We start from the raw sequence: 16,244 nt of genomic DNA, 5'->3' as shown, positions 1-16,244 counted from the left end.
TTATCCCACATCAGAGCCCATTGTTAGCCATGCATGGACATAATTCTCGGGCCTACCATTCATGACTGAAATTGCAGTTATTGCACGACGACAAGGTAATCCTAGCAAATAATAAAATTGAGTAATTAAGTGTGTGGATATGTATGCTACCGTGCAATTACAAAAAAAAAAAAAAAAGAAAACAACAAAATATTACTTACCCGATAACTGCCAAAACCTGCAGCTACATGTTTGGTTTCCCAAATTAACCACCACATTATGTGGTTCACCATTCACTTCAAACATGACCTCAGCCGCATCTCCAGACCACATTGGTGTATGATACCTACTGTAATACCTCTCCTTTGCAAGTCTACTTTGTTGAATCGGAGGTAAGTGTCCTACATGGCTAGAGAGTTTCAGTTTGTTCCTTGCCATACTAGTCATGGCATACCTCCTAACCTCCTCCAGTAAAGTCAAGACGGGCTTGCATCTGTATGGTTTAGTGGCAGCATTAAACACCTCACACATGTTGTTACACACATTGTCAACCTTTGGAAAGTCCTTGTAGTGAGCCCTGGTCCATGCCAACGCCTTCTCATTCACCCTCTTTATAGACTACATATGCCCATTGAATTCTTGGACAGTCATTCCTCTAACACACTTCCAAAGCAAACTCTTCAAGTGTGAGTCCTTCCATTATTTCTTGAAGTTTTGCCAAAGGTTCCACGCACAGAAGCGGTAATGCGCACCTGGCATAACCTCACGCAATGCTGGGATCAGACCCTACAAGACAACAAAATAGTCACTAAAAAACCTTATCAAATAAAGAATTCTTGAGTTTTACCATCTATATAATAATAAATTGAAAAATAGGGGCTAATTTGAAGTTATGCGCTTAAGGATTCCTAAATTCTGCAATTGGAATAACAATAGTATACCAAATGAAGTTGATAGCATAAATATTGCTAGTCAAGTTTCTATACTATACAAATCCAGCAAGGCTAGTCATAAAAAATAAATAAATAAAAAATTTCAGCAAGGCTAGTCTATAAGAATTTAGTCTAAGTTAATAAGGGACACCCAAAATTTAATATATCAAATAAAGTACTCCAGAAAAAGTCAGCAATCACAGTACAATGCTAGAAAAAGTGATAGTAACTGTAACACCCTACCATACAGAGACTTATGCTTAAGTCATAATTCAGAGATGGCAAGGTATTACGACCTCTAAAACAAAAATTTAGTACGTATATTAGTATGAATAATTGATTATAACTAGGAGCCTTTGTAGAAAAAGGGGTAAACAAAAACCGTAACTCGAAAACGCAACACTCCGAATGATAACGTAACGAGCAAAGGATAAGCTAGCGCAAGATCATATATATAAAGAGTATCAAAAACAGGAATATCAAGACTCAAAATCCGGCTGCGAAGATAACCGGTTCGAGCATAGCAATATATACATATAATAAAATAAGGAAAACCCCAAGGAAAACCCAAAGGGACATAAATACCGAAAACCTAATCTCCAAAATCCCCTCTAGAAGGAGTCATCACAGTTTGTATTATTTAATGGAGATAAAAGTATCTAAACAAAATATATATCCCAAAACAGAGTCCCGAGAACAAAGGATCTTCGCTAATCCAGAAGTCTCCAGCATGCCTCAACGAGAAGCCTCGCGTCCTGCATCTGAAAACCACAAAATCCGCATGGGTGAGAACCAGAGGTCCCCAGCACGGTAACAGCTTCCACATATATAATACATAATAATAGAGGAAAGCCGAAGGCAATCCTAGAACTTCCTCCAGATAATATCAAAGCTTATAAACAAGCTAAACCGTAAGTGGCAACTGACTAAAGATTCTTCAGTCTAACTAATACTTCCCTTTCCAATTCCTTCAGACCTCCCAACCACCAGCAGGAGTATAATATAGCAAACACAGTTATATCAGACAAGAGATTTACAAATAGGAACAGATAAGGCATTTAGGCAATTAGCAAGTAATATGCAGTCAAATAGGCAATCTCAAACAATTCATGTAGTATGCTTATGATGCATGCCTGTCCCTAGTGGCTGATGATATCATCTGTCGGTTATAGAGCCAACCCGACAAGTCCTGGTAGCTAACCATTGGACTGTCCCTCTGTCGTGCATCCCCAACTCGAGTTATACTCATCATAAACTTGATCATAATCATGATCCATATCCATCACCCTCACTGGTGAATATTTATCCATCACCATCACTGGTGAATATTTATGGGGGCGAGCTCATCCGGGCCTTTCACAGTGCCCGGCCACACTTACGACATAGGGTCAAAAGAGCTTCGAGTCTCAACCTGGAGCACATGGTGGCTAGCCATTGCTACTACCCAGGGAAACCCTCATCTCCAATGGTGGAAGTGCAAACCTTCACAATTCAATCAACATCATATATGCATTTATACTTGGCCATAAACATGGCTCCGCCGTAACACGGCAATAATCTAGCCATCCGGCTCACGGTTAAATCCATAACCAGCCAATTCATTAACAATTACGGCCCTTCGGCCCATGGCACAACAAGCACTTCCACCGCCATTCTCCGCATCTCACATAATCATCTTTGATCCTCAATGATCATTCATTTTTCCCTTGCTTCACTCGCAAGTTACCACATTCACTAGCCCTTTTTCTCATGCTAGGCATATCATAATGATTTAAGACATAAGTGGTGAGATCGGAGGCTTAGAAGTATGAAATTTGGCTTTTAAAACTCAAAAATCAACTTTGGGATGAAAATAGGTCCACGCGTACGCGCACTCCACGCGCACGCGTGGATGGCGCTTTCTCGAAGAACGGCGCGTACGCACCAAGTGCGCCTATGCGCGAGGGGTCATTCTGCTAAAAATTTTCTAAGTTAAAAGCTGCAGAATTTACAGATTCAAACCCCAATCTTCCGACGGACATAACTTCCTCATTTTAAATCGTTTTTCACTCGTTCTTCGAACGGCATGGACATCCTGGATCCAATTTCATTTCTAAACAGATTTGGCACAAATCAGAGATCCGTAGTCCAAGTTATGTCCCGTCAAAGTATGCCCAAAAACCATGTTTTCATACAAAACCACAAGGTGCCATTTTCAAAACAAGCCACTTTCAACTCTTTTCAAAATCAATCAAACATGCCAATTTCAATCCTTCTCTTTGAAATCATTCAAAATGTACCAAAATCAACAACAAGCCATCCTCAACTCACACATTGACACTTTACCAAGGTTTCCAAAACCACATCCAACCATTTTAACACTTCTCAATCAAATGGCTAAAGGACAAACACAATATCATGTCATACATCCTTCCTCATCCCAATTTCCAATAATACTATTTCCAATTAACCATCATTATACATAATCAACATCATACTCACCATCAACATGGTACCACCCATCAATTCAACCTCAATCATCCATCAAGCATATATCACAACATGCATTTCTCATATTTCACACAATCAAGGCATCAATATTCATAATCACATATATGAACACATCATATATTTCAACCATTCAACAACACCAACAATTCAATGCCTATCTTAGGGCCTCTAGCCTAAGTATTTCCTACCACATTACATATTAGATACGGGAAACTAAAACCATACCTTAGCCGATTCCCCAAGCTCAACCGGAGCACTTCCAAACCACTTGTCCACAATCTCTCAAGGTATCAACACCTCCAAGAACAGATTTTATCACACAAAACCCTCTTCCAAGCTTTCCAAAATCACCAATCAAGCTCCAATATTCACATATACACAACCTAAGCCACAATCATCATACCCATACACAACATCTCAATACCCAAACATCATAGAACAACAAATTATACTAGGGTTGAGAATCTTACCACACCCAAGGTCCAAGGAGACAAGATTAACCTTCTCCTTCAAGAGAGTTGGGTCCTATAACATCAAAGAACCCAAAATCTCAACATTTTACCCATGAAACTCGAAAATAAGGGCTGGAATTTCGAACAGAAACACGTGGCTTACCTCAAGATTAGTTGTATGGGTTTTGTAGAGCTCTCCGCGGTGAACGCGTGGCCACAAACGGAGCGGCAATCGGAGCTCTAGATCAAAAGTTATGGTGGTTTGAAGATCAAGTGAGAGAAAGAACTTGAGAGAGTGTTCTTCCTCCCCTCTCTTCAATTTCAGCGTGTTTGAGTGTGTTGTGAGGAGAGAGAGTGCTGAAAACTAGGGTTTTGGTTTAGTTATGTTGGGCCAAGGGCCCACTTTGGGTCCGGTTGGCCCGGTTTGGCCCGTTCGGTCTAATCTTGGTCCGAATTCTATAAAATTGGTACCGAAATTCTCGTCTCAATTTCCTCTATCATATTAAGCCATAAAAATATCGTTTTTGGCTTTCTAGAATAAATTCTCATTTATGGGTTAATTAGCCATTAATTAACCGGGTCTTACATTCTACCCACCTAATTGGGAATTTTGCCCACAAAATTCAAATTCAATTACCTGAGAATAAGTGCGGATAATCCGTTCGTATCTCCGACTCAAGTTCCCAAGTGTGTTCTTCAACACCGCCTCGACTCCAAGCCACTTTGACTAATGAAACCTCTTTTCCACGCAATCGTTTGATACTAGTATCGTCAATTCTAACTGGAGCCACTGGAAGCGTCAAATCTTCTCTTAACTGAACTGATTCAGTTTTTAACACATGGCTAGCATCAGGAGTGTACTTCCGAAGCTGTGACACGTGAAACACATCGTGCAGGTTCGAAAAATGAGGTGGTAGAGCCACCCGATACGCCACTGGCCCAATCCTCTCCAGGATCTGAAATGGACCAATGTATCGAGGATTCAACTTCTTTGCTTTAATCGCTCTACCTACTCCTGTGGTCGGAGTAACCTTCAGGAAAACATGATCTCCTTCCTCAAATTCCAAGGGCTTCCGCCTCTGATCGGCGTAACTCTTTTGGCGACTTTGCGCCGTAAGCATCCTGTCTCGGATTTTCTTGACTTGTTCAGTGGTTTCAGCTATCATTTCTGGCCCCAACAAGCCTTTCTCTCCAGCTTCATACCAACATAGCGGAGATTGACATTTCCTCCCATACAATGCCTCATACGGAGCCATTCCGATGCTCATATGGTAACTATTATTGTATACAAACTCCACTAACAGCATATACCAATCCCAACTTGCCGGTTGATCCAAAACACAAGCTCTCAACATATCCTCTAGTGTTTGGATCGTCTTCTCAGATTGACCATCTGTTTGAGGATGGTAAGCTGTACTCAAGCTTAATCGGGTTCCAAAAGCTTTCTGAAATGCACCCCAGAATCTCGAAGTGAAACGAGGATCTCTATCAGAGATTATAGTAGCAGGTACACCATGGAGTCTCACAATCTCCTTTATGTATAACCGAGCTAGCTCCTCAAGGGTGTAAGTCATCCGAATGGGCAAAAAGTGAGCTGACTTTGTCAGTCGGTCCACAATCACCCAGATAGCATCAAAACCAGTCCTTGGCAATCCCGACACAAAGTCCATTGCAATACTTTCCCACTTCCATTGCGGAATCTCTAAAGGTTGCAACATCCCGGAAGGTCTTTGATGTTCAATCTTTACCTTTTGACAAGTTAAGCACTTTGAAACATATTCCGCCATATCATTCTTCATACCCAGCCACCAAAACATCGCCTTTAAATCATGGTACATCTTAGTACTTCCCGGGTGAATGGAGAATCCGCTTTTGTGTGCCTCCTTTAAGATATCTTGCCTCAAAGTACCAACATCCGGCACAATGATCCTACCCTTGAATCTCCATAACCCATCTTTTTCTTCCGACACTCTCCACTATTTTCCTTGCTCGATAGCCGGTAACACCTTCCATAACGCTTCATCATTTTCATGAGCCTTTAGGAGTTCGGACTTAAAGTCACTTGAGATTTCTAATCGGCTTAAACACAAGGTTCCAGATACTTCTCGAGCACCAATTTTTAGACTCTCGAATCCCTTGAGCAACTTCTCCTCTTGAAGCATCATCCAAGACGCATATAACGACTTCCGACTTAACGCATCCGCCACTACATTTGCCTTTCCCGGATGGTAATTCAACTCAAAGTCGTAGTCCTTCAATAATTCCATCCACCTCCTTTGCCTCATATTAAGCTCTTTCTGATCAAAGAGGTATTTCAAACTCTTGTGATCGGAAAAGACTTGGAACTTAACCCCATAGAGATAATGCCTCCACACCTTCAAGGCAAATACGACCGCAGCGAGTTCCAGATCGTGCGTAGGGTAACTAACTTCATGAGGTCTCAACTGTCGTGAGGCATACGCCACCACATTATGATGCTGCATCAGCACGCACCCTAGACCCTTCAACGATGCATCACAGTACACCTCAAAAGACTCGTTCGGCTCAGGTAACACTAACACAGGTGCAGTGGTCAACTTTTTCTTCAATGCCTGAAAGCTCTCCTCGCACTCAGGAGTCCAAACAAACATAGTGTCTTTGCGAGTTAACTTTGTCAACGGCAAAGCTAATTGCGAAAAGCCTTTGATGAACCTTCGGTAATAGCCAGCTAAACCCAGAAAACTCCTTATCTCAGTTACTGTGGTTGGTTGCTTCCATTCCATCACAGCCTCCACCTTAGTTGGATCTACGGCTATTCCTCTCTTACTCACCACGTGACCCAAAAACTTTACCTCATCCTTCCAAAACTCACACTTAGACAATTTCGCATAGAGTTTCTTCTCCTTTAAAATTTGCAACACGGTCTGCAAGTGTTCCGCATGCTCTTCTTCGGTCTTGGAGTAAATCAGTATGTCGTCAATGAAGACAACAACGAATTTATCCAGAAACGGACGGAATACTCTATTCATGTAATCCATAAACACTGCAGGAGCATTCGTCAACCCAAAAGACATCATAGTATACTCGTAATGACCATAACGAGTCCTGAAAGCGGTCTTAGGGATATCCTCACCCCTTACCCTTATTTGGTGATAACCGGATCGCAAATCGATCTTAGAGAAAACCCCAGCTCCTTGTAACTGATCCATGAGATCATCAATCCTTGGCAATGGGTACTTATTCTTTATAGTGACCTTGTTCAGCTACCTGTAATCCACACAGAGCCGCATACTTCCATCTTTTTTTCTTTACCAGTAACACTGGAGCACCCCACGGGGAAACACTTGGTCGGATAAAGTTCTTACCCAACAATTCCTCTAACTGAGACTTTAGCTCGGCCATCTCTAACGGTGACATCCTATAAGGAGCACTTGAGATTGGTCCCGCCCCAGGCACCAACTCAATAGCAAACTCGACCTCTCGGTTAGGTGGAAATTCCTCAATATCATCGGGAAACACTTCCGGAAACTCACACACTACCGGAATCTGATCCAACTTTTGATCATCACCCGAAACACCAGCGGTTAACAACAGGATACCCTGACATTCGATTCCAGAACAGTTCACCATCATCGAATTCAAGTAATAATTATTCACCACGACCGGCCCTTCTGTATCTTCCGGCATAAAGTACACCAACTTTGTAGAACAATCAAGCAGGACATAGTTCTCAGATAACCAGTCCAATCCCAAGATAAGATCAAGACCGATCATCGGTAAGCAGATTAAATTATGGACAAAATCACGCTGCTTGAACCTGAACGAAACTTTCGGGCATCCTAGCCTAGTTACCATGGCCTCATGGGTAGCATTATACACTTTTAAGTCATAACCTAAGGTTACGATCTTCAATCCTAACTCATGGGCTTTCTCAAATGCAATAAATGAATGTGATGCTCCCGAATCAAATAAAGCATTTAAAGTTTGACCAGCCATTTCACAGTTACCTCGAATGAGTGTCTCAAATCCCTCTGCACCCACAGCTGAGGTGGTGAACATCCGACCAGTCTGTTGTGCTTTTCCAGCACCTTGCTTTTGCTTCTCCGGACAACTTGTGGCTTTATGCCCCACTTTTCCACAATTGTAGCACAAACCCCATCCGGCTTTGCATGGTGCTCCCGGATGGTGACTTCCACACCTAGTACAAGCTTGATCATTCTGAGGCTGCTTCCCAAACCTTTTCCATTGGGAGTTGTTGTTGTTGGGCCTCCTAAAAGAACCTCCCCTCTTGAAGGGCGGACCTCTAGGTGCAAAGCTCTTCCCTCGATTTTGTGAAAATGATCCTTTGTGACTCCCTTTCTCAGTGGCTGCCCTCTTCACACACTCTTCAGCAACCCTACACTTGTTCACCAACTCGGAGAAAGTCCTAATCTCCATTGACCCCACCGAACCGAAAATATCACTCCGGAGTCCTCCTTCGTACTTAACACACTTCCATTCCTCATATTCCACCGGAGTCCCTTGACACATACGAGAGAATCTGAACAGCTCCTCAAACTTGTCAGTATACTCAGATACGGACATAGTACCCTGCTTCAGCTACAATAATTCAAGCTCCTTGGCCGTCCTAGCAGAAGTCGGAAAGTACTTCTTATAGAACTCCTCTTGGAAGACATCCCAGGTGATATAATCATCACCCTGCTGCAGAAGGCGTCGGATTCCTTGCCACCAATGCGACGCTTCCCCAGTGAGCAAATAGGTAGCGAACTCTACACGCTGCCTTTCAGGCACCACCTGCGCTTGCAATGCTCGTTCCATGGCCTGAAACCATGTATCGGCTTCAGTCGGGCTAGTAGTTCCCTTGAACTTCGGTGGATTAACCTTCAAAAAGTTCGCCAGTGTCATCGGACCCTAAACTCCACCTCCGTCATTACCATGGTTGTTCATCTGTTGACCAAGAGCCTCAGCAGTGGCTTGCATAGCAGCAGCCATGTTCTCTAACGCAGTCATAAAGTTCACCGGATCATTAGGGTTAGTCTCCGACACACGAGTATTAGTACGACCTCTCTCACGACCTCTACCGCGTCCACGAGGCGCCATTTGGTTCCTATACAAACCAAACAATCGATATTAAGTTGATCAGTCTCAATATCGGAAGTTCAGTGCTTCAAAGTCCCAAATGCATGCTCATGAACGTTTATGCCAATTATATCAAGCAGATATACTAGTAGCACATAACATACACACAGAGAATGCACAGAAGCATAGTCAGTCCATTCCTCAGGCTCTACAGGAACGAACTGCTCTGATACCATAATGTAACACCCTACCATACAGAGACTTATGCTTAAGTCATAATTCAGAGATGGCAAGGTATTACGACCTCTAAAACAAAAATTTAGTACGTATAGTAGTATGAATAATTGATTATAACTAGGAGCCTTTGTAGAAAAAGGGGTAAACAAAAACCGTAACTCGAAAACGCAACACTCCGAATGATAACGTAACGAGCAAAGGATAAGCTAGCGCAAGATCATATATATAAAGAGTATCAAAAACAGGAATATCAAGACTCAAAATCCGGCTGCGAAGATAACCGGTTCGAGCATAGCAATATATACATATAATAAAATAAGGAAAACCCCAAGGAAAACCCAAAGGGACATAAATACCGAAAACCTAATCTCCAAAATCCCCTCTAGAAGGAGTCATCACAGTTTGTATTATTTAATGGAGATAAAAGTATCTAAACAAAATATATATCCCAAAACAGAGTCCCGAGAACAAAGGATCTTCGCTAATCCAGAAGTCTCCAGCATGCCTCAACGAGAAGCCTCGCGTCCTGCATCTGAAAACCACAAAATCCGCATGGGTGAGAACCAGAGGTCCCCAGCACGGTAACAGCTTCCACATATATAATACATAATAATAGAGGAAAGCCGAAGGCAATCCTAGAACTTCCTCCAGATAATATCAAAGCTTATAAACAAGCTAAACCGTAAGTGGCAACTGACTAAATATTCTTCAGTCTAACTAATACTTCCCTTTCCAATTCCTTCAGACCTCCCAACCACCAGCAGGAGTATAATATAGCAAACACAGTTATATCAGACAAGAGATTTACAAATAGGAACAGATAAGGCATTTAGGCAATTAGCAAGTAATATGCAGTCAAATAGGCAATCTCAAACAATTCATGTAGTATGCTTATGATGCATGCCTGTCCCTAGTGGCTGATGATATCATCTGTCGGTTATAGAGCCAACCCGACAAGTCCTGGTAGCTAACCATTGGACTGTCCCTCTGTCGTGCATCCCCAACTCGAGTTATACTCATCATAAACTTGATCATAATCATGATCCATATCCATCACCCTCACTGGTGAATATTTATCCATCACCATCACTGGTGAATATTTATGGGGGCGAGCTCATCCGGGCCTTTCACAGTGCCCGGCCACACTTACGACATAGGGTCAAAAGAGCTTCGAGTCTCAACCTGGAGCACATGGTAGCTAGCCATTGCTACTACCCAGGGAAACCCTCATCTCCAATGGTGGAAGTGCAAACCTTCACAATTCAATCAACATCATATATGCATTTATACTTGGCCATAAACATGGCTCCGCCGTAACACGGCAATAATCTAGCCATCCGGCTCACGGTTAAATCCATAACCAGCCAATTCATTAACAATTACGGCCCTTCGGCCCATGGCACAACAAGCACTTCCACCGCCATTCTCCGCATCTCACATAATCATCTTTGATCCTCAATGATCATTCATTTTTCCCTTGCTTCACTCGCAAGTTACCACATTCACTAGCCCTTTTTCTCATGCTAGGCATATCATAATGATTTAAGACATAAGTGGTGAGATCGGAGGCTTAGAAGTATGAAATTTGGCTTTTAAAACTCAAAAATCAACTTTGGGATGAAAACAGGTCCACGCGTATGCGCACTCCACGCGCACGCGTGGATGGCGCTTTCTCGAAGAACGGCGCGTACGCACCAAGTGCGCCTATGCGCGAGGGGTCATTCTGCTAAAAATTTTCTAAGTTAAAAGCTGCAGAATTTACAGATTCAAACCCCAATCTTCCGACGGACATAACTTCCTCATTTTAAATCGTTTTTCACTCGTTCTTCGAACGGCATGGACATCCTGGATCCAATTTCATTTCTAAACAGATTTAGCACAAATCAGAGATCCGTAGTCCAAGTTATGTCCCGTCAAAGTATGCCCAAAAACCATGTTTTCATACAAAACCACAAGGTGCCATTTTCAAAACAAGCCACTTTCAACTCTTTTCAAAATCAATCAAACATGCCAATTTCAATCCTTCTCTTTGAAATCATTCAAAATGTACCAAAATCAACAACAAGCCATCCTCAACTCACACATTGACACTTTACCAAGGTTTCCAAAACCACATCCAACCATTTTAACACTTCTCAATCAAATGGCTAAAGGACAAACACAATATCATGTCATACATCCTTCCTCATCCCAATTTCCAATAATACTATTTCCAATTAACCATCATTATACATAATCAACATCATACTCACCATCAACATGGTACCACCCATCAATTCAACCTCAATCATCCATCAAGCATATATCACAACATGCATTTCTCATATTTCACACAATCAAGGCATCAATATTCATAATCACATATATGAACACATCATATATTTCAACCATTCAACAACACCAACAATTCAATGCCTATCTTAGGGCCTCTAGCCTAAGTATTTCCTACCACATTACATATTAGATACGGGAAACTAAAACCATACCTTAGCCGATTCCCCAAGCTCAACCGGAGCACTTCCAAACCACTTGTCCACAATCTCTCAAGGTATCAACACCTCCAAGAACAGATTTTATCACACAAAACCCTCTTCCAAGCTTTCCAAAATCACCAATCAAGCTCCAATATTCACATATACACAACCTAAGCCACAATCATCATACCCATACACAACATCTCAATACCCAAACATCATAGAACAACAAATTATACTAGGGTTGAGAATCTTACCACACCCAAGGTCCAAGGAGACAAGATTAACCTTCTCCTTCAAGAGAGTTGGGTCCTATAACATCAAAGAACCCAAAATCTCAACATTTTACCCATGAAACTCGAAAATAAGGGCTGGAATTTCGAACAGAAACACGTGGCTTACCTCAAGATTAGTTGTATGGGTTTTGTAGAGCTCTCCGCGGTGAACGCGTGGCCACAAACGGAGCGGCAATCGGAGCTCTAGATCAAAAGTTATGGTGGTTTGAAGATCAAGTGAGAGAAAGAACTTGAGAGAGTGTTCTTCCTCCCCTCTCTTCAATTTCAGCGTGTTTGAGTGTGTTGTGAGGAGAGAGAGTGCTGAAAACTAGGGTTTTGGTTTAGTTATGTTGGGCCAAGGGCCCACTTTGGGTCCGGTTGGCCCGGTTTGGCCCGTTCGGTCCAATCTTGGTCCGAATTCTATAAAATTGGTACCGAAATTCTCGTCTCAATTTCCTCTATCATATTAAGCCATAAAAATATCATTTTTGGCTTTCTAGAATAAATTCTCATTTATGGGTTAATTAGCCATTAATTAACCGGGTCTTACAGTAACTATGAGTTCACCCCAAACCTAACAAACATGATTATGAACACCCTTTTTTGACCTTCAAATCAACAAAATGTCAATGAATTATAAAATGAATTGCATTGAAATGAATTGAATTTAAAATGAATTATTGTGTTTGGAATCAATTATTAATATAAAATAGTCCTTCGAATTGTGTTCATTAATTCAAAATGGTCCTTAAAATCATGTAACGTGACTCTAATTGAAGCATATAGGTTACTTTTTGCACGTCAGAGATGAAGCACCAACCATGCTCTGTCTGGTCTCTAATGTCTTCATGCAAGAGCTCCAAGAACCACTTCCAGTTGTCTTTATTCTCAATATGAACAATTGCCCATGCAATTGGGTAGACATGATAATTCGCGTCCTGACCCATGGCGCATAGCAGCCAACCTCTATAATAGGTCTTCAAAAAAGCCCCATCTAGTCCTACCAAGGGTCTACAGCCACCCATAAAACCTTTCTTGCATCCATCCAAATAGACATAAAACCTTTCAATTACACCTTCTCCGTTAGGCATCGGACTAACACCTAACTTGACAGTTGAACTCGAATTAGATCTCAATAGCTCCTCTGCATAATCTCTGAGTTTAGCATATTCTGCAGCTTCATCACCCCTCACTATTTTTCTTGCATCACCCAAAGCTCTTATAATTGTAGTCCTAGACAATTTTATTCCATTTTTTGCTTTAAAGTAATTAAAAACCTTACAGTGTCTAAATGTAGGGAGCTTCCTAACCTTCTTAACAAGTATATCATTTACCCAAGACCTAGTTGCACATCTATTCTTGAAAATTCTCTCACATGTATGATCATCATTAAACGTCTTAATATGCCAACATCCATTTGATTTGTTATAAGAACAAAACACCATCCACGGACAATCTTCATTCTTGCATACCACCCTACATCTAGTAGTGTCATTTTTCTTGTACCTAACACCCCTACCCTCTTGCAATGTATAATTTTTAACCCATTTCTTGAAAGCATCCCTAGTAGTAAATTCCATACCTAGCTCTAACCTCACATGTCCAAACTTGGCAGCGTCATTGAAGATGGGATTCACAGCTGGGTCTGCATCGTCCTCAAAATCTGGTGGAGTCTTCAGTTCATCAGATTTTCAACTATCATCAGAAAAAGACACTGCCATACAGATTCATGCATTACATCACTGACAGAAAAATAATAAAATCAATACATATACACATTAATTATAATAAAAAATATATTTTACATACATTGCAAGTTTTCTTCTTTCTCATCATCATCTACCTCCTTCTCATAATCAGATGCATCCATTGAAGGGGGACGAAAAAATCTTCATCATTAATAGCCTTTTTCTTGCCTTTATCATCGTCATTGTCAGTCTTCCTTTTTTTCCTATTGCTGGAAGGACCAGCATCATCATCGTTGTCACTGCTTGAGTCCACACAGTCAAGTGGCATGTGTGATTTGTATAAATTGTCCTCTGCAGACTCATAAGAATCAGATGAGCTATCAACATTCAAGTGAACTGGTTCCTTGCTTACTTGTTTTCTCCAGCCTTGTGATCTTGTGATATACCTTCTAGGCATTTTTTTAGATGTGTTGAATTTAAAGTTAATAGGCTTGGCTTGTTTCTTTGATGTACTAGGTTTCTTGATTTGTGCATTGTTGGTTGAGGGGGTGGGTTGAGAGAAGACTTTTTTAGATATGAGTTTAGAAGTAATGAGGTTTGGTTGGGATAGAGATTTGGGGGACTTCGCTTGTGAACAAGGTTTGGGGACACTAAAATTGAGGGTAGTGGATTTTAGTGGAATGGGCTTGAAGGAAATGGGCTAGGGAGCAGTGGGCTAGTGGGCACTGGGATTAGGAGTAATGGGCTGGGGGGCAGTGGACTTGGGGGCAGTGGGCTGGAAGGGCAGTGGAATTGGGGGCAATGGGCTGGGGGCAATGGATAGGGGGTAGTGGGTAGGGGACAGTGGGCTTGGTGCAGTAGATTTCAGTTCAACTGGGATAAAGGTAATTGGTTCTTCAAGTTGACTTAATATTGTGCTGGTTTCCTGATCACACAAAAACTTGTCTCTCAACAAATTTTCACCGGCAAGTGCACCGGCTTGTCGTCAAGTAAAAATTCACTATAGAGTGAGGTCGAATCCCACAGGCATTGGTTGGTTGATCAATGTTAATTGGAAGAATGTTCTAGTTTAACTAAATCAGATTTGAGATTGGGATTGCAGAATATAAATTGGCGGGAAACTTAAAGAGCAAGAAATGTAAATAACTGGATGTAAATGGCAGAAATTAAATGGCAGAAGGGAAATTGCAGGAAATTAAAGTGCAGAAGCTTAAATTGCAAGAAATTAAAAGGGAATGGGGATTGTTAAACATCAAATTAAAAGGCAGAATGTAAAGAGGATGGGTAGATCAGAATTGGGGAGTCATTGGATTTTAGGAGATATTGAATTCTCCGGATCAAATCATTCTCATCTCTTCCTCAATCAACGCATTCATTGACTTTGCTTGGCAATCTTAGGTGATTGGATTCCAATGTCTTGGCTCACCAATCTCTCTAAGATTGAACAATTGCCCAATGTCTTGATTTAATTGCTCATGGGAAGAGATGAAGTTTGGTCACTGATTATACCACACAAATTCATAGATCAAAGTATTGGTAGAATTACATGTCACGATATCCATCCAAACCCCAATCTAATCCAATGTGAGAAAGCATTTCTAGCATGATTTCTTCATCCCTCTCTCAAGGATCAGAGAAAACCCAATTATGAATAGCTTCTCTGTCAAGACAACTATCTAATTGAATTAAGATCGAAAGCTTTCTAACAAAATCAAGAGAAAAGATAGAAGAAGAAGATGAAAACTATTATTGATCCATTGAATTACAATAGAGCTCCTTAACCCAATGAAAGGGGTTTAGCTGTTCATAGCTCTCAGAATGGAAAGTGAAATTGAAAAGTACATTACAAAATTGGAAATGCAGAAAAGTAAATTGTGCATAGAGTACAATTACAGATCTCAATCTGTCCAACCCCCAAATAGAAAAAGAAAAGAAAAGAAAGTACATAAAACTTAAGAAAATGCAAAGAAAATTGAAAGCAGAGTTCTGAACTCCTAGAGCCCCCTAAGGGCCTCCCAGAGAGCTCTCTTCAATCTTCAACAATCCTTCTATTTATACTCTTCTTTCTCATCTTCAATTGGATCAAGTACTTGGATGTGGGCCTTGGCTGAAGCAGTTAGGAGTGATTCTTTAGTAATTGATAATGGACATTGGCACTAACATTCTACTCTGCATAGGTGCAATTTGGAATGGAATTAGCCTTAACATTGATGATCACGTTTGTAGAGGAACATTGGGTCAAACGTTGCTTGAAAAAAAATGAATTCTGGGCTTTGCCAGCAACGTTTGACTCAACGTTGGTGCAACAACGTTCGCGCATCCACGCGTGCGCGTTGACCATGCGTACGCGTCAAACAGGTTTTTGCAAGTATGCGTCGCTCAAGCGTTTGCGTGCAAGGCCAAAATTCGCATCCACGCGTACGCGTCGCCTCAAATTTTCCCAATTCCAGATTTGGGAGTCTCATCGCGTACGTTGATCTCAGCGTTGGACTACAAACGCTCCCTCCAACATTGACCTTTCCACGCGTGCGCGTCACCCACGCGTACGCGTCAACCATGCGTACGCGTCGCACCAAATTTTTCCAATTTCCAGAAAGCACTCTGTATTGAAAAACATTGGAAACCAACGTTCCCTCCAATGTTGGCACCAAAAACTTGC

At 41.4% G+C, this 16,244-nt stretch overlaps 1 protein-coding gene across 1 annotated transcript; it reads right to left on the bottom strand.

The window, feature by feature from the left end:
• Window positions 1-510, bottom strand: LOC107615913 (uncharacterized). Its single transcript, XM_016317929.1, has 2 exons — window positions 201-510; window positions 1-101 (listed from the first exon to the last, which is right to left on the bottom strand). Exons 1-2 carry the CDS (start codon window positions 508-510, stop codon window positions 1-3), a joined length of 411 nt encoding a protein of 136 aa, XP_016173415.1.
• Between the last annotated feature and the right edge of the window lie 15,734 nt (window positions 511-16,244).

Source organism: Arachis ipaensis, chromosome B9, assembly GCF_059453495.1.
Source record: "Arachis ipaensis isolate K30076 ecotype BB chromosome B9, ASM5945349v1, whole genome shotgun sequence".
NCBI classification, from domain to species: Eukaryota; Viridiplantae; Streptophyta; class Magnoliopsida; order Fabales; family Fabaceae; genus Arachis; species Arachis ipaensis.
This window is presented reverse-complemented; position numbering and strand designations above follow the sequence as displayed.

Bases quoted from the DNA above. Each gene is read 5' to 3' on its own strand.
- LOC107615913 (XM_016317929.1), bottom strand. From the start codon at position 510: ATGTGTGAGGTGTTTAATGCTGCCACTAAACCATACAGATGCAAGCCC. The intron at 102-200 runs GTAAGTAATATT...ATTATTTGCTAG, and splicing joins CAGGTTTTGGCAGTTATCGG to GATTACCTTGTCGTCGTGCA.